The following is an 18,475-nucleotide window of genomic DNA, read 5'->3' as shown; positions in this document are numbered from 1 at the left end:
TCAGAGGTATTTATGGCTTTCCATCTGTCTGTTAACACTGTTAACTGCGCTTCACAGAATAGGGGCATATTGACTGTTACGATTCAAAAAACGGGGGCAAACATGCAAAGTCCGAAAAGGAGGGGCACACGTGCAGTAAGAGGTCAAAACGAGGGCAGTTATGCAATAGAGGGGGGGGGGGACAAATGGAGCACATGATTTATGAGAAGGGTTGGAAGCTAAGAGAAACAGAATTACATAGCTATTACACTTGACAAACAACTACTCTAGAATCCAAAGCATTTTAAGTAGCTGAAAGGCATATTCGGCGATTGCTTGCAGATGCCTTGCGCTAAGATTTTGTGATTGCAGCAGACAATTGCCAACAAAAGCAATGCGTAACTATCATTTTACATCACCATAGTGTCAGGATGCACTCAAGCACAAGATACAGTAAAAATAGGTAATTTTCATTTATTTTCACGAAGTGTACACATGCAGTCTGAACATCTGTGAATGTGAAGCAGTACAACCTGTTTGGACTTGGAAGGGAAAAAAAATGGTAGCAAGTGATGTGGCCATTAAGAAAAATGCAAAAGGATGCTTTAAATGAAAGATCTGGTAAGCCATTATCTTATCCTTGAGCACATGATAAAATTCGAGTGAATGAATGTGTTGTAAATAGGCTGAAGATTACTTTGCCATGAACAGAGATCTGCACTGCTGTGCTGTGTCATCAGGGCTGGTAACTGCAAATAAAAATGCTATTGAATCAGCATGTGAACAACAGCAAAGGTGGGTGAATATCCATGTGATACAGCTACTATGATGATAAAAAAGTTATCATTTCTAACAGTAAAATTAAGCTCTGGAACCAAAATTTCATGCAACATATTATCAATGGAAAAGTCCCCAGTAAGTTTGATCAGATCACTGATTCATTATTATTAACTGATATTAATTGTTATAATAGTTAGCTAGCTCTTGCATTTTTTGTATTAATCTGACAGAAGAGTCTAAAAATGTGTAGAAGAGGGCAGTAGCAAATGCCAGCTTGCAGCCTGGCAGCAGTAGCAAGAGTGCAGCCTGGCAGCAATAGTAAGATTAGAAAATAGTAGAACAGTGTAGAAGCTAGTAACTGTAGCTACAGCAGTGCCAAACTAGCAACAGTGGCAGTAGGGAGTAGAAATGTATTGAACCAATGTGTGTCCGAAGTCTTCCTCCTTGTATATACATACCCCCTTGGAATTTTCTAAAAGAATAGCCAGTTTAGTTTTAGAGCAGCAACCAACCGGTGTGTGTGCCCTACTCCACTTCCTTCTTCTATCAGCAGCCACCAGAGAGTGAGTGTGAGTGAGCTTGAGCTCTCCGATCAAAGTGATCAGCTGAGCAGAGGTAGTTTGTTAGGCTAAGGGCCTGTTTGGCAAAGCTCCGGCTCCTCCAAAAATAGCTCCGGCTCCAGCTCCTCTGGTGGAGCGGCTTCTCTGGTGGAGCTGGAGCCGTTTCGGAGAATATTTGGCAAAACGGCTTCACTCTATTTTCATGAATGGATTGAAGAGGTCAAATGTCTAGTATGCCCCTTAGTTTTTTTTTAATTTTTTCTCACTTTCTTTTTCTTTTTATTATTATTTTCTTTCCTCCATTCTCTCTTCTTATCCGTTCCCTCTCGTGCGCCTCCTTCCACCGGCAGTCGGCGGCCTTCGCCCGTGCCTTTGCTCATTCTTCTACCTCCCGGGATCGGCGGCGGCCTGAACCCGCGCCGCCTCCTCCCCCGGCGGCGGCCTCGACCCGCGCCGCATCCTCCAACCGGCGGCGGCCTCGACCCGCGCCGCCTCCTCCCACCGGCTGCGGCCTCGACCCGCGCCGCCTCCTCCCGCCGCCGGGCGGCCTCGACCCGCCTAGCCCCACCCTGCCGTCGGCCGGCCTCCCGCCCCGCCTTGCCGCGAGCTCCCGCCGCTGGCTGGCCTCCTGCACCGCCCCGCCCGGCCTCCTGCCGCCGCCACGCTGCCTCGAGGAGGCGCCGCGCGTGAAGAGACGCAGCACGTGCGGCCGGGGGCAAAACGGTTTGGGACCGCGGGCTTGCGGGAGGAGCCGCTCGGAGCCACGTTTTCATGGCTCCACCTCCTCTGTGGAAGCCGCCGCCGGCTCCAGATGCAGCTCCGCCCCTGAAGCTGCTCCAAAAATGTCCGTTTGGGAGGGCTTCACTTGGAGCCGCGCAAGAAGCCCTCCCAAACAGGGCCTAACATTAATAACAGTTGACCTGCAACTAATCATTTTGTGCTAGTTGCATCTTTGTATACTTCATTGTTACGCTGATACCTGTCCTCTTAGTATTTTCCACTCATGTTCTCATTTCCAATTTCTTTTTATTAACTAAGAAGTAAAAATTTCTATTAGGTGACATTGCAAATTAATAAGCATGGAAACATTAGCCTTTGTCATACAACCAGCATACCTGTATGGCCAACTGTTCTTTCAGATTCAAATATCTCGAAATCATTGCCACCCTATTTAGTGGAAGAAAAGAATTTGTCAAAGAAATTATCCAGTAAGTTGCTGATCATTAGCTAGAAAATGAAACAAAAACATAAAAATATATATTGATAGCTTGCAAAAGAAAACATATATCGAAACATGCTATTTTAGTATTTTGGGTCCTAACAAGAAACTATATATCCACACAAACAAATTAAATAATACTTTTATACGATAATATACTAATAAGACCGACATATCACCTTATAGGTCTTATCCCCAAAGAAATGGATTTCAAAGAAAACATATATCGAAACATGCTATTTTAGTATTTTGGGTCCTAACAAGAAACTATATATCCACACAAACAAATTAAATAATACTTTTATACGATAATATACTAATAAGACCGACAAATCACCTTATAGGTCTTATCCCCAAAGAAATGGATTTCAAAAGAAAACATATATCGAAACATGCTATTTTAGTATTTTGGGTCCTAACAAGAAACTATGTTTCCACACAAACAAATTAAATAATACTTTTATATGATAATATACTAATAAGACCGACATATCACCTTATAGGTCTTATCCCCAAAGAAATGGATTTCTTGAAATTCCTCAAGATATCTCAAACAGTAAGTTTTGTCCCAACCTTGGGGAAATACCTATAATTTGAATGCATCAATAGTAAATATCATAATTCAAATTATTTTCAAAAAATAAATATGTACATAAGTCTAGGATACTCACATCAAAACTAATCTGCCCTCCAATAGAAAATGTCAAGTTCAAGTGAGCAAACTTTCCACGAAGCACAGATACCATTTTAGGTCGAATGTTATGCACCTGCAGGAAATCCATTGTTTCCGTTGATGTATCTTCGATAACTTTCCACCTCCGACTAAGAAAGGTTACTGATTTCTAGTAAAGGATTAATACCTTATCGTACTTCTCGAATTCATCACGTTCTTCTTGGCTACAGTTTCTCCCAATCGGAGAAACATTAATCATTCCACTTCGGAACTCTATGAAGGTACCTCTGAGCAAACATTGAGCACTGGTCAGTAATGATCACTGAGCTAGTGCAGAACTGAGTTATTTAGGGTGTGTTTAGTTGGTGAAAAAGTTTGGGTTTTGGTACTGTAGCACATTTCGTTGTTACTCGACAAATAATGTCCAATCATGGGCTAATTAAGCTTAAAAGATTCATCTTGTACTAATCAGTTAGACTGTGTAATTAGTTATTTTTTCAACTACATTTAATGTTCTATGCATGTGTCCAAAGATTCGATGTGACGAGTACTGTAGGAAATTTTTTGGGAACTAAACAGGGCCTTAATAGGGTTCTTTACCTACCTTTTAATTGGAATGTCCAAATCAGCAATGTAATGAAGGGTGAAGTTAATAAATTCCTGAGAAACATATGCAGAACTTTAGCAAGCCTGATGTTGGATCAATGAATTAGTGAAAGAAAATGAATACACCACATAGGCTCACCTTCAGCTTGTCTTCTCCAAGAAATGATTTCAAACTCTGCAGAAAGCAAAAGTTCAGTATCAGCATATACAAGAACATAGAGAAATCAGATGTTCTAGTAGATTTTGCTTTCTTTACTAACATTTTCTTGCAATTAAATTTGTTGATATTGAGCCCGTCACTGGATACAAGACATGCTTGTGGTGCCCAAAGACTTACTTGAGTTCCAATTAGCTCTCCGTTCTTGTGTGCAACTAGACCATTTTCAGAGAAGACGTAATCGTAGTCAGTAATAACTGCAAAATAGGGAAAAAGACTAGACCAATTCAATATCACATTGCAAGATTTAGCAACAGTGTGAAATCCAGTCAACAACAGATCGTGGCCAAAGTTGATTGTGCACATTACAGACCTGTCCTGCCGAGCTGCTCAGTAATCTTTACCAGATCGGATCCGCCCACCACGCCAACAGTGACATGCTGCTCCCAAAATAAAAACGACACTGTAATTCTCCTTCATACCAGAACAGAGGATGTGCGATCTCAATTCTCACCTGGCGCAGCTGCTTCATGAACTCTAGCATCTCAGGCGTCACCACCTGTCCCAGAGAAGCACGAGATTATTTAAAAAAACAGCGCGGGGCTGGCAACGATTTAAACACGAGAAATTTGGGGAAAAAACAATAAGCAAAAGAGATCCAGGAAGGGGAACTCGCGTCTACCTTGCGCGGCGCTGTGAGGGTGCCGTCGACGTCGAAGAGCGCGAGGACGCCCGCATTCCTCGCCGCCGCAGCCATCGCCGCCCGTCCGCTAGACTACGAGGAGCAGAGGACGAAGCAGCGTGGTAATAAGAAGGGGTACGGCGCCCGAACCCGGGTAGAAGATGGCGTTGGTTCCAATGGCGCGAGGATCTAGATGCGCATGCGACCCGCCGCGCTTTGCATGTGCGTGTGGACCGTGGACTGTGCAGTCGTCGCGGGCAAGGCGTCGGCTTCGGGATCTGTGCGTGGGGTGGGGAGGACGCAGCCGCGCGCACTGCTATTGGCCTGACGGGCGTCGGAGCGCCGGAGCGGCCGGATCTTGCGCCGCGTCGGCCGTGGATGCGCACCAAGGCGCCGGCCGGGATGGGGACGAGGGCGGCGGCCGGGATGGCGATGCAGGGCGGCGGGGTTGGGCGGGGGTGCGTAGGAGAGACGGGATTGCGAACGATTGGCGTTTTTTTTTTCCGGAACAGCTAAGGGCAAAATTGTAATATGGGAAGCAGTTGCTGCTGGAAGCAACCTTCGAGTTGATTCAGACATTTTAAAATCCTGCTCTATCTTTAAAAAAAAAATCCTGCTCTAGAATCCGCTAAGGCTTTCTCCAACCATCCCCCATCCAACTCCCCCCAAACGTACTATTTACTATATTTTACTATCTCCCTCCAAAAAATTCCTCCCCCTATAACTCCTTCTCTCCAACCATTCCCCCCATATCTATTCCCCCTATATACTATCACTCATTAACTAACTATTTATTTAACATTTTTGAATTTAAAAAAATCATACAGTATTTGTACTGTCATAATACGCATTATTATCGTGTTACGGGGCTCAAATAGGATTAATATCGCAAAGAAACGGTGAGAAACGGTGTGATTAGACATATAGGGGGAGTTTCAACTCCCCCATACGTGGGGGGAGTTTCAACTCCCCCCATATACATGGGGGCTGTGGGGGGAGCCGTTGGAGGGCTTCCTCCCCCAAAGCTCCCCCTACGTGCGGGGGAGGGCCCTTTACAAGGCACCGTTGGAGGTCGCCTAAGGCTTTCTCCAACCATTCCCCCCATCCAACTCCCCCCAAACGTACTATTTACTATATTTTACTACCTCCCTCCAAAAGATTCCTCCCCCTATAACTCCTTCTCTCCAACCATTCCCCCCATATATATTCCCTCTATATACTATCACTCATTAACTAACTATTTATTTATCGTTTTTGAATTTTAAAAAAATCATACAGTATTTGTACTGTCATAATACGTATTATCATCATGTTACGGGGCTCAAACGAGATTAATATCATGAAGAAACGGTGTGATTAGAGATATAGGGGGAGTTGAAACTCACTCTATATATGGAGAGAGTTTCAACTCCCCCCGTATATAGGGGAGCTTTGGGGGGAACCGTTGGATCGGATTTCCCCCCAAAGCTCCCCCTACGTGGGGTGGGGGGCCATATAGAGGGCACCGTTGGAGCAAGCCTAAGAGCAACTCTAGCAGGACGAGCAAATGGGCTACCAAATCAAGATTTAGGCGGTGGACACAAAAAATCAATCTCCAACAGGGAGAGTAAATGGGCTGCCATTTTGGTAGCCCTTCCAAATTTCTCATCCCACTCCCCAATTTGGTGGCATTCTATTTGGGCTGCCAACTGTGGGCCCCACCCATTTTTTTTTCATTTTCACGGAGCTGTGCCGATCCGTCGCACGCAGGGCGAGCACCCCCGCCCCGCACGCCGCCGCCGCCGCCGCCCCGCCCCCGCGGACGCCACGCCGCCGGCCGCCCTAGCCGCCGCCCCTCCCCTGCCGACGCCACGCCGCCGGCCACCCTAGCTGACGCCGCCGGCCCGCCTGCCTGCCTCCGGTCCTCCTCCTCCTCCTCCTCCCCGGATCTGCGAGCCGCCGGCGCCTGCTTCTTGCCGGGCGCGGGCGCGGGCGCGGGGAGGTGGCCGCGGTGAGCGTCCTCCAGGCCAACGCCACAGCTCCGCGACATCTTGAGCCGGTTGGCCGGCGGCTTGGGCAGGCATTCATCAGGTATTGTTCATGTGCTCCGCTCCGCTTCTGTGCCTCTTGCTCCGTGGTTAAGTTTTGTCAGATTATTTACTGCCCAATGGTAAAGTGTGCTCTCGATCTGCATCCGTTCTAGAAGCTTCTAGATGTTACATGCTGGGGTTGGGGGTCTTGTGCTTCGGTTTGAGGAAAATTTGCTTGTGTGTGCATACTCGTGATGTTGAGGAGACTTGGTGTTTGTTTCCCAGCTCCCCGTAGATGGAGATTGCTGTGTGAGTTCAGGCTTTGGATTGGCAACTGCTGTAATCTGGTTGGGATATTCGTGGAAGTTTATAGTAGAGTGATGTCGGTTTGTTTGGGTTGAACTGGTATGTATTGCAGTGCGTGTACCGTGGGAAATGGAAATGGGATTTTCATCTAGCTTGTGGTTGCAGTGGTAGCCTACTGTGCCCTTACTCACATGGCTCTTGTTATGCTTGCTGACGGTACTTGCATCTGTTGTCTGATGTGAATCAAAATGATCTTCTCTTGCCTGACCTAATCACCCAACTGTTTGCTCAAATTTTATCTCGGCAATGCCTATTTGGTTGGAGTTGAGACGCGCTGTCTGACCTTGGGTATTCTAGCTGTAGGTATGAGGGTCTCAGCCTCTCAAGCAGGCATTATCAGCCTCTGTGTTTATTCAAATGCATCGAATATTGAGAACCTGACCACAAAGCCATGTTTTTTTGTATATCTCAGATTCGACGCCGCCATGGAGAGACGTCATCTGCAACAGGCTACCGGCGGCGGGGCGAGCTTGAGGAACTTGGCGCCGCCGGCCCGCTCCATCTCCGGTGGCCGCAAACCTCCTCAGCCGACTACCTCGACACCGTCCAAGAAACAACACCAGTCCTTCGTCGCTCCGCTTCCCCGACCGAGCGGTGGCAGCCTGCATCAACCAAGTACCGGCGGCGGCCAGCATCCACTTCCCGGCGGTGGCTACCATCAAAGCACCATGAAGGCCCCGATGCCAAGCATCTCTGAGCCGTCCCGCCTACCATCTCTGCCACAAGTATCCATGTCATCCTTTGGCCACGCCACTGACTGGGACACTCAAAGAGCCTCCTCAACACCAGCACTTGACTATGAGGCCACCGTAGACGACTTCAGTGCACCCAACCTCTTTGACTGGACCCCCACCCCGGACTCCACCCAGGTAATCTAGTGTGATATCGACTTGCATTGTGTGCTATGAAATTTCCATGGTCCAAATTCAGTTTCTGGTTTCACCATTTCAATGTACAAAACTCAGTTCATAAATCCTATTATATGTTTTCACATTTCTATTACCTTCTAACATGTCGAGCTTTTGTAGGATTCAATTCCCCCAGGAGGTTTCGTCAATTTTATGACACAAGAAACTGAGCTGGAGGTTGATGTGCTGATGCAACTTCAAGGCAGTGGAAGTAAGAGAGGTGGCAATTACCACCACGATGAGGATATCTAGCTCTGCAGATCTTGGATTAACATCACAACTGATCCAATCACTGCAAATGACCAACCAAGCAAGTCGTATTGGGCAAGGATTGCAGAGCACTTCCACGACCACAAATGTTTTGAGTCTGATAGAACTACTGCTTCGCTCGAGAAAAGAATGGGAGGCATACTGAAAGACTGCATGAGATTCCAATCATTCTACGACGAGATCGAGCGTCGACATCCAAGTGGTATTCCTTACACTGAGCATGTAAGTGGCATCGAACATCGCCTTTGTTACTTTCAATGTTCGAATGCTTATTATCTTCTAATAATTGCTTCATTGTTTTCTCTTTCTTGCAGATAAAAGAAGCTCAAGCTCGATATGCTCGAGCTGACCCCAAAACCAAGTCCTTCACCTTCATCCACTGCTGGTTGGAGGTTAGGCACACCGAGAAGTTTCTATCGCTGCAAGAGGCCATGAAGCAATCAAGGAGGCCAAGCACATCAGACAAGCGTGCTACACCAGCTGAAGATGAAGGAAATGAAGCAGGTCAAGATTCGACACCAGCTAACTCTTCCATGCCTGCTGCCAAGCAAGATCGACCTCCGGGTCGGAAACAGTCGAAGGAGAAGGTGAAGAGGAATGGACGAGGAGTTGATGAGTGCATAGAGGTCTGGGGCAGCTTTGTTCAGATGAAGGTGGAAGAAGCAAAACAAAAAAATGAAAGGTGGAAAGAAGCTACCAGGATTGAGCAGAAGAAGCTTGAAGAATCTACCAGGCTTGAGGAGAAGAGGCTCGAGATAAAGGAGCGGCGGTTGATGTGGGAGCAAGAGCAAAAGATTATGTTCTGTGATCTCAGCTCGATGGATGAGAGTCAGAGGGCCTACGTTCGAGTGATGAGGGCACATATTGCAGCGGCAAAGGTTGCCTCACTCAATTCGGGGGCAAGCGAGCATGCCAGCGGGGCGGCTGGGGATGACGTAAGCTCCGCGTGATCCTTTCCTTGTCTCAGTTCTGTTTGCTTTACTTGTCGTAGGGGCCTCTTCAGAAGAACATTCAGTCATTTCTGGTTCAGCATGGATTGGAGTCCAGTGTAGGATTGAAGCTCATCATTTGTTCGTGATTGTTCAGTTTGGTCAAATGTAGCAGTGGCATTTTTATTGTCAAATATCTTTCTTGTTTGGTTGTTCAGATGGGTGGTAGATGGCTAGATGCCAAACCTGAGATGTTTATTTATTGTCAAACCTGAGATGTTTATTTATCTGAATGTTTCTATTCAAATAATGACTGAGTGTTTATGTTACTCTGAGTTTGTTTGCTGGGCATGCCATGTTCATCAGGATGTGTGCTGGATTACAAAGCTGAACCTCTCCCATGTAACAGTTTGCTTTGCCATGTTCGTGTCCACTCTCAAGGTCAGGATCAACAAATTAAGTCAAGTACCCTCTCTGAAGTTCAACAAAGGATCATCATATGCCATTTCATGTATTCGAAGGAGCAATTGATAATGATATTTACATCAGGTCAGTAGTTTACAAAAAAGGGTTCATATGCCATTTCATGCGTGTTGTTTCTTTAGCCAATCTATATATCCAAAGCCCAAGAGTAAATCAAGTTAGCTAGTTTATAACGTAGACTCAGAGTGATTGTGCAAGGACAGAGTGTGCAATATGAAAGTAATATAAAATACTGGATATGCTAATGTAAGACCAGCAAGATATGCTTGTACACCTGACATAATATAAAATAGGTGACAAAAGAAATATCATATATTAACAAGAATTTCAGGTAGTGAAGCATATGCTATAATACAGGAGGCATTGCATTGGACAGATCAAAAGATCAATTTTTGATGGTCAACAACAAGAAAAAGTTTGGCCACCGAACTACCTTTTGGAGTGCTAGCTGATTGTTATATATACTGCTACTACTATATATGGGCAGTACCAATGGCCTTGCCTGCATCTACATGAGATTGGGCGGAAGCAAAACATATCGTGCTTGCCATCTCGCCCACGGGAGCAAGCTCACAATTTGACCAACTGAGCTCCAGGACCACCAAATCGAGTTCCGCTGTGCAGAGTTGAGCTCGACAACCACCAAATCGAGCTCCTCTGCACGTAATCGAGCTCGGTGACAGCCAAAACGGGCTCCTACCAACGAAGGGAGGCGGGGGAGGAGTAGGAGACAGAGCCGCACCTGCGAAGGCGATGAGGTGGTGCCGGGAGAGCGTGGTGGTGCCGGGCGACGAAGGGAGGCGGCGCAGCGGCTCCTGCGCCTGCGGGTCTCGCAGCAGGTCGAAGAGCGAGACGACGACCCGGCCCACCTGCAGGGCCGCGACGGAGACGACCGACGCCGTGGGCGCAAGCAGGGGCGGGCCGGTGACGGGGCGCAGCGCGGCGACGTCGTCGTCGAGCTGCAGCAGCAGCGTGGGCGGCAGCAGCGGGACGACGCCGGAGAGGCGGTTCCCGCGGAGGTCGAGGTGGACGAGCGGGTCCCGCACGGGGCCGCTGGGGATGCCGCCGGCGAGCGCGTTGTGGGAGAGGACGAGGGGCGGAGCGCCCGGAGGCGGAGCAGCGGTGGCGGGACGACAAGCGGGCGGTGGCGGGGTGGAGGGCGGCGGCGGCGCGGGGGTTGGAACGGGTGAGAGAGGTGGGTGGGGGTGACGAGGGAATGACAGGTGGGGCCCATTTGACTGATGAAAAAATGGAAGCCCAGTTTACTCAGCCTGCTGGAGTGGAGGCCCATATTTAGGTGAGTAAAATTTAGAATTGGACTTCTAAATGGGCTTTTGCTCACCCAAATTTAGCAGCCCCACTGGAGTTGCTCTAAGGAATCGCCCCATTTGGGAGGCAACACGATTTTTGGATTCTGAATTCTACGAATCCAAACGGGACCTAATTCGATGGCTGCCCTGCGCCATGCCCACAGGCCACAGCCCACAGGTCGTCACTTTCCTTGGGCCGGATGGATCATGGATGGAGTCGTGAGAGGTGGCGGTTGTGCCAGCGATTGCGCGCTACGTCAGATTACTGTATGCCGAAAAGTGGGGCCCTGCCACTTCCATGGTGGGGCTGGGACTTGAACCGATTGCCGAGAAAACGTCTTCACTTTGTAGAAGCGTACTTTGAGGATACGTCTTACTTAGTCATCCAATGCCACCACCCACAATCACGTCCACAATATACAAGAAGTACTATTTATCTACATCTCTATATACGAATCCTGCACCAAAAGAATGCCACATCACCATCCATTCCCGGTCATCCCACTGGCCGGATGGAACCCCTACCATTTTATAAAACAATCCTCAATCTTTCCCAAAATCAACCTATCATCCCTATTAATTGCCTCATGGTTTCGCAAATACATTAAGTATTCGACTAATTATGCCCATCCTCACTAATAAATGATTTTACCCCTTCTTTCACCATAATAAATACAATAACAAATGTCATACATGTATTTCAATACTCAAAATAATGTACTACTTAAATAATAGCATCGTGACAATAGAATACCTAAATATACTAAGTGCAACATACTTAAATAATAGTGTCGCAATAACAGAATGCCAAAAATATATACCAAGTGCAATAGTGGCTGCAGGCCATGACACCTATATGAAAATAATGAAAGGATGGATTTATCTTAACTACGTTGCTTAAAAAATTAAACATTTATCTTTACACAACCACTACTAATAAAGTCCGCACCAACTATAATACAACAATGCGGGATACAGCCCCATGCGGCAAAGTCGCGGGCCTTTCTAGTCTATACTGTAAGTCTATAATCTATACTATAAATAAATTTATACTATAAACATGAAATAATTGAAAACCTTTTTAACCAAAATTAGACCTACCATACTCCCCATAGAGAACCGACTTGTTAGGACTAAGAGGTACCAAAATTTGGAGAAAACCTCAAAACCAACTTTTCAAAAAGCCAAACTTTTTTCACCAATATAAACTCACCCATTGGTACCGCCGCAACTCCTCTCCGCTCCCTTAATCTTAAGGCTAATTTATGCTAATTGCATATCATTTTGGAAAGAAATTGAATAAGATGAGAGAATTCTCTATCATTTTGGAAAGAAATTAAAGGAGGTGAGAGACTTGCCTATTATTTTGAAAATAAATTATAGGGTGTGAGAGAAAGAATTTAAAGAATGGAAGGGAATTGATGGATATGGCCTATGATGCACTTTCCATTTATATTTTATCTATGATGCACTTTTCATGATTACTTTTAAATATGCGGTACACTTTCCACTTATCATTTTTAAAGGTCCTACGGTAAACTTACCATGTACATCATTTTGGAATCACCATTGGTGCTTGAATCTCCCTCCGCCGGCCTACTCATCGTCATCGCCACTAAACTATTCATATGAGGGCCAGTTAATAATGCATAGGCTACCTGTGTGTGTGTATCTTCTATTATCAAATTTCCATTAAGAAAATATATAAAGAAGTTAATTGTTTAGTAGTCGTTGATGTAATTAAATTATTTTCAAATAATTCTTTTCAAATAAGTGACGCGCATCCACACAAGACTGGAGAAACTGAGGATGATTGTGGTTACCCAAGCACAATTGACGTGGGCTACAGGTTTTTTGATCCTGGCAGAGACAATGACCTTGTGAGGTGGCATGCTAACCTGCGTCGAAACTACTTATTCTAAGCTCCGCTCAGATCGTCCCAAGTGCCGCTTTTCAGAAGACAATGACGAGAATGACGAGAGGAAGAATGAGGAGCCACGAGAACACGTCAGGAGCCCAGCCACGCGACGCTTTCAGGGTGGGAGGAGCCGCTTGCAAAGTTGCAGGGTGGGAGGAGCCACGGGGGCACGCCGGTCAGCGTGTTGCTCGCCAGCCTAAGTCCACGGATCGCCCCACATGCTTAGCATCCGTCATCCCGGAAGAATAGAATCCTCAGTGTCGGATCTCGTCGGATTGTCAGCGCCACAATCAGCTTGTTATTTAGGCGTGTTCATTTGGGAATTTCCAAATCTTCCATATCATTAAGCTGAACCCTAGCCATGGTCTAAATATTTTCTTTTGTACTTATGTTAAACTCATAAACGCATTTACCAAGTAATTGTGCACTAGTTTTTCTTGTGTCCCAACTGTGGCAGGACCAGAAACGACCAAATTTCATATGCTGCCAAGTAGCAGTGCAGAGCATGTCTAGTGGAACAATTGTTCGACTGTTGTAGGGACTTGTCTTTGTTCATGGATATTGTCTATACGTCTTTTAAATAAGAAAGACCAAGTTAACAATACACATTTTTCAGATTTTGGATTGTGATCTTCCCCTGGCTGCACATATAGGTTGCAGCCATCAGAAATTTATCCATATAAATTTACCATTCAGACAATTTGATTACGTAAACAAGTATATTATAAACATAAGGAAGTATTACAAAAAAAGAAATTGATGTACCGATACCCTCTCTCTAAATTTCACTCTACAATATAGTCGCATCGCTGGAAGTAGTTAGTATTGGATTTAACAAAATTCAAGCTTAAAGAATATCCTCCAACTCTTTCAGCTTGGGATCCAACTCGGCAGCATTTTCCTCAACATAATCATCTGCGGGAGTCCGATATGCATCAGCAATCGCCTTTCCTTTATCCAGGACCGCAGATGGCACAGTTTGCAAGAGACTGGAAAGATGAAAGGAAAAGGTGAGATGTGAGTGATGATCCCTACGGATTTCAAGATGTAGATGGGCTTTTCATTTGCTACTACTTGTCCAATGCTCCAAGGGCAACACTGATCTTGCTCCTCATGGTCTCAACAGATGCAGTAGGGTCATTCCGTGATGCATGTAGTAGCAGCGAGTCGAGATCTTCCAATGCTCTAGGAAAACACAGGCAACAAAAGTCATAACCTCTCATAATTTATTGGCAAAATTAGGTCCTGGACATTCAAAAAAGATATCTTTTGCTAGAACACATAAAAAAAATTTGTCTTTGCCCAAACACACTAAAATTCTTTGGTAATTGGGTCCTGGACACTACACCTCTTATAAAAATCAGTTTTAATAGAAAGGTATGCGAAAAGACGAAATTGCCCCCTACCTATTCTTTCCCTCTCCTGCTGCCGAACGGGATGGCAAAAAAAAAAAAAAACGGATCGGGACTTGTTCCTCTCGACGCCGCTCCTGCTGCTCGCCTGCTGCCAGCTTACTCCGTGGCTCCGTCAGCGCTGCTCCTGCAGCTCGCCTGCCGTCTGCCGCCAGCTTCCTCCGTCCGGCTCCCTCCCGGCGCTGCTCCTCCCTTGGCCAGTGTCCTGAGGTCGGGGGCCTCTTCCTCCCTGGGCGGCGGGAGCACGCAGGCGAGCTGGCGAGGTACTCAAGGAGGAGCTTGTCGGAGAGAACGGAGATGGGGGAGTCCTCGGCGTTGGAGCTCCGTCGCCGCCGACAGTGGCAGCCAAAGTCCGCCTCGAGCGCCGGCCACTTCCGCTGTCGTCCCCGACGCCGCCCTTCATCCTGGCCGCGGCGAGGCGGAGCCATGCGACATCCGCGTCGAGCCCGAGGCGCTGCTGTGCTATCTCCCGGCGCCGCCATCGCGCTCCCGACGCTGGGCCTCGCCGTCGCCTTGCACCATCTTCTTCTCCGCCGCGTACCACGACGGTCGTACCGTCTTGTTCTTCGCCGAGTCAACATGGTGTCTTCGGAAGGCGATGACGGCGAGGTGGAGGCGTGAGGGGAAGCGATGGCGCGCAGGATTTGGAAGAGGAGCAGGGGTATAACGGTCATTCTAGGTGGCCTTGTATTAAAAATGATTATAATAATAGGTGCAGTGTCCAGGACCAAATTACCACAAAATTATAATGTGTTGTGGCAAAGACATATTTTTTCAGTGTGTTGTGCAAATGTCATCTTTTTTCAATGTCCCCGGATAAATTTTGCCTAGTTTATTCTGCAAAGAAGTGCACTCGGGAAAAGAGGAACATGGTTACCGTAAGCATTCGTCCACAGCGTCTGATGCAGCTTTGCCTTGACCAGTACTGTCAGCATATTGTGCCACCTGGTTTTTTTGTCACACGAATTCAGTTGGCATCATTCGGATGACGAAATTGCATTATGCTACACAAGCTACCAGCCTATCGCCTTGGGCATGAAAGAACATGATTAATGATTCAATGATCTTCACTAACTTACTGCCCGAATGTTGATTCGTAGAGATGATGCTGGTCCGGAGCGAAGTAATGATCTGGTCTCGTCAAACCTTGGCTTCTCAAATTCTAAGGATTTCTCTGCAATGAATCATGTACTGGGGAATCTCTCATGGATATGCTGCTCAATCATATTAAACACCTACTCAAAATATTGACATTTTTCTTAAAAATTGGTAACGGCAGAAGCACTTTTTAGTCAATATAAATGTACTTCCATTTGTACCAGCAAATTAAATAAGAAGGGCCGTTTATGTCTAGTTTCAACAGATTGTGCTATGAGAAGTATTCAACAACAACATAATCTTTTGTCTCAAGCGAGTTGGGGTAGGCTAGAGATGAAACCCAAAAGACACAAAGATCACGATTCAGTCACATTGATAGCTAGTCTCCAAGCGCTCCTATCCAAAGCTACCTCCTCAGATATATCCCAATCTTTAAGGTCTCTCTTAACCGACTCGTCCCAAGTCAGTTTAGGTCTACCTCTATCCCTCTTTATCTTATCGCCACGCTTTAGCACCCCACTACGCACCGGCGCCTCCGAAGGCCTCCGTTGGACATCTCCAAACCATCTCAACTGATGTTGGGTAAGTTTCTCCTCAATTGATGCCACCCCTACCCTTTCCCGAATAACTTCGTTCCAGACTCTATCCCTCCTTGTGTGCCCGCAAAACCACCGCAACATCCGCATCTCTACTACACTCAGTTTCTGGACATGTCGCCTTTTTGTAGGCCAACATTCAACACCGTATAACATCGCCGGGCGAATCGCTGTCATATAGAACTTACCTTTTAGCTTTTGTGGCACCCTCTTGTCACAGAGGACACCAGAAGCTTGACGCCATTTCAACCAACCAGCTGAGATTCTATGCCTAACATCTTCATCAATGTCGCCGTCCTTTTGTAGCATGGAACCTAAATACCGAAAAATGTCCTTCTGGGCCACCACTTGCCCACCGAGACTAACGTCACCACCCTCATGCCTAGATGCGGTAAAATCGCACATCATGTACTCGGTCTTGGTCCTACTAAGTCTGAATCATTTTGACTCTAACGTGCGTCTCCACAGCTCTAACTTTCTATTAACCCCTGCTTTACTCTCGTCAACTAGCACCACATCATCAGCAAAGAGCATACACCAAGAGATATCACATTGTATGTCCCCTGTGACCTCATCCATCACCAAAGCAAATGCTATGAGAAACATTCAAGCAGATAAAAATTATTGATTCGAATTTGAAGTACTCAGAAAGAGAGACTGTTTTATGACTAAATATAATTCATATTTGACACTACTTGCTGTGCATCAGCCAACGTTGCCCGAAGTGATATTGTGGGATACTGATTACCTTACTTATCAGTTGTGAATTACCTAGATCAACGAACTGGTCGATAGTCAGCAGCACAGCCGGAACGTAGGTCTCCAGAGGCTCCAGCTTCTTCCTGACAGCAGCAATTCAAGGACAGCAAGAGGCCGTAAGGTGTTGTGCAAAACTAATGTCACAGTGCGCAGCAATCCAAAGCAGGTGAGAGCAGGACACGGCTGAGTACCTCTTGACGTACTTGTCCAATGGACTGGCCGCGTCCGCCCCTGAAACAATTCGCAATTCGGGAGCACCGAAATCAGTCGCGCCGCGCGCGCACAGCGGAACCAGGTCGCCGCTCAAACGGAACACAGGATTTTTTCATGGGGATGCTACTCACGCCCGACAGCTGTGGCGAGCCAGGCGGCGACGCCGGCCAGGGAGACGGCGCGCCGGCCCGACGCCGGGGGGAGCGCGGCGGCCGTGACCTGGCAGCAACGGCGCCGGCGCGGCCGAGTCGGGGACGGGCAGACGTGAAGACCGCCGGAGGTGGTGGCCCTGGTGGGGACGAGCGAGGAGGACATCTTTGGAGGAGGCGGAGGCGGCGGGAAGCGGCGTCGCGAGCTGCTACTGCTTGGAGCAGCCGCGCGACGGCGCGAGGCAACGCTGCTTGTGGCGCGGCAGCGACCGCCGCGGTCAGTTGGGCTCCTGTGCTCGGCGCTGCGAGCGACGCGATTGCACGAGAACGAGAGCCACTCGTTCCCTTCCCCTGGCCCGCGGCAAATTCCAGGGCCAGGAACAGATCGACGTGGGCTTTCTGATGCCAGTAGCCGTACATGATCACTTCACGTACACAGGTCTATTTGTGCAAAGCACAAAGATTGGGATCCATATTTCCAAAATCTTGTCCTTCTTCTACATTCTTTACTATTACTACCTCCCTCCCAAAAATATATGTATTTGTTGATTTTTGCTGATCATGTTTGACCATTTGTCTTATTCAAAAAATTTGTGAAAATATTATTTATTTTGTAATGACATGTTTTACCATCGTATATATTTGAAGTATATTTTAATTGTTTTTATTTTTTCTCAAATTTTTTAAATAAAACGAATGATCAAACATGATCAGTAGAAGACAACAAATACTTATATTTTGGAATGGAGGTATATTTGACATATGTTTTTTCAGATTTGCATTTGCATATTGTTTTTCATCATTCAGTTGAGGAGGCCCATAGGCTGCCAAACTTAAACCTGTGTCGCGGGCTTTTGAGGGTACCCACAGCCGGGTGGCGGAACGCACCTGCCTAATCCCAGAGGGGGAGTACTCGGGAAAGTGCTAAGCAATTAAGCCGATCTAGCTTGGGGGCAAGAACGCAAGAACACTCGGTTTTAGAGTGGTTCTTGCCGCCGGAGCGTAATACCCTACATCCACTGTGAGATGTATTGCTCTTAGTATGAATAAGTCTATCCTCTGTCCAGCCGGGCTTGAATCCCCTTCCTCTAACGAGCGTCTCCCTTTTATAGACCAAGGGAACGCGTACACAGGCGTTCTGACCCCGACAGGTGGGTCTAACGTGAATGTATAATATACTACGCAGGAAGCTTCAATGGAGCTACAGCGGTTGATGATCTCTTCTCGGATACGCTTCATTGCCCTGTAGACTCTCTGACCGAGGGGGGTCTTTATTTATCCCATCGGCGAGGCGCCCGTTGGGGAAATATAGCTTGCGGCGTAGTCTGTCGAGGCTATCGTGTAGGCGTCATAATGGGCGAAGCCGAGCCGTCGTGTCCAACTGGCATAGTAGACTGAT

The 18,475-nt window shown here is 47.0% G+C and overlaps 4 protein-coding genes across 6 annotated transcripts; 1 reads left to right on the top strand and 3 right to left on the bottom strand.

Moving 5' to 3' along the window:
• Positions 1–428: 428 nt before the first annotated feature.
• LOC120691494 (phosphomannomutase) lies at positions 429–5,177 on the bottom strand. The gene is made up of 11 exons (XM_039974569.1): positions 4,657–5,177; positions 4,489–4,533; positions 4,348–4,414; positions 4,155–4,231; positions 3,957–3,992; positions 3,816–3,871; positions 3,399–3,498; positions 3,210–3,305; positions 3,035–3,124; positions 2,435–2,486; positions 429–728 (listed from the first exon to the last, which is right to left on the bottom strand). Exons 1-11 carry the CDS (start codon positions 4,729–4,731, stop codon positions 673–675), a joined length of 750 nt encoding a protein of 249 aa, XP_039830503.1. The 5' UTR covers positions 4,732–5,177; the 3' UTR covers positions 429–672.
• A 2,244-nt stretch (positions 5,178–7,421) lies between these two features.
• Positions 7,422–9,524, top strand: LOC120692892. Its single transcript, XM_039976282.1, has 3 exons — positions 7,422–7,900; positions 8,060–8,431; positions 8,524–9,524. The coding sequence occupies exons 2-3, from the start codon at positions 8,339–8,341 to the stop codon at positions 9,157–9,159; spliced, it is 729 nt and encodes a 242-aa protein (XP_039832216.1). The 5' UTR covers positions 7,422–7,900; positions 8,060–8,338; the 3' UTR covers positions 9,160–9,524.
• A 215-nt stretch (positions 9,525–9,739) lies between these two features.
• Positions 9,740–12,541, bottom strand: LOC120689373 (WAS/WASL-interacting protein family member 3-like). Its single transcript, XM_039971662.1, has 4 exons — positions 12,476–12,541; positions 10,364–10,859; positions 9,855–9,895; positions 9,740–9,748 (listed from the first exon to the last, which is right to left on the bottom strand). The coding sequence occupies exons 1-4, from the start codon at positions 12,539–12,541 to the stop codon at positions 9,740–9,742; spliced, it is 612 nt and encodes a 203-aa protein (XP_039827596.1).
• A 935-nt stretch (positions 12,542–13,476) lies between these two features.
• LOC120691536 lies at positions 13,477–17,428 on the bottom strand. Of its 3 annotated transcripts, XM_039974618.1 has the most exons (7): positions 17,059–17,423; positions 16,906–16,945; positions 16,727–16,797; positions 15,341–15,435; positions 15,139–15,206; positions 13,924–14,034; positions 13,477–13,838 (listed from the first exon to the last, which is right to left on the bottom strand). In XM_039974618.1, exons 1-7 carry the CDS (start codon positions 17,240–17,242, stop codon positions 13,697–13,699), a joined length of 711 nt encoding a protein of 236 aa, XP_039830552.1. In that variant the 5' UTR covers positions 17,243–17,423; the 3' UTR covers positions 13,477–13,696. The 3 variants fall into 3 exon arrangements, with proteins under 3 accessions (XP_039830552.1, XP_039830551.1, XP_039830554.1); XM_039974617.1 differs by lacking the exons at positions 16,906–16,945; positions 17,059–17,423 and adding an exon at positions 14,256–14,847 and having other exon boundaries at positions 16,727–16,798; XM_039974620.1 differs by lacking the exons at positions 13,477–13,838; positions 13,924–14,034 and adding an exon at positions 14,383–14,847 and having other exon boundaries at positions 17,059–17,428.
• Between the last annotated feature and the right edge of the window lie 1,047 nt (positions 17,429–18,475).

This window comes from Panicum virgatum, chromosome 9N (assembly GCF_016808335.1).
Source record: "Panicum virgatum strain AP13 chromosome 9N, P.virgatum_v5, whole genome shotgun sequence".
Lineage (NCBI taxonomy): Eukaryota > Viridiplantae > Streptophyta > Magnoliopsida > Poales > Poaceae > Panicum > Panicum virgatum.
Note: the sequence above shows the minus strand (reverse complement) of the source record. Positions and strands in the feature narration are given on the sequence as shown.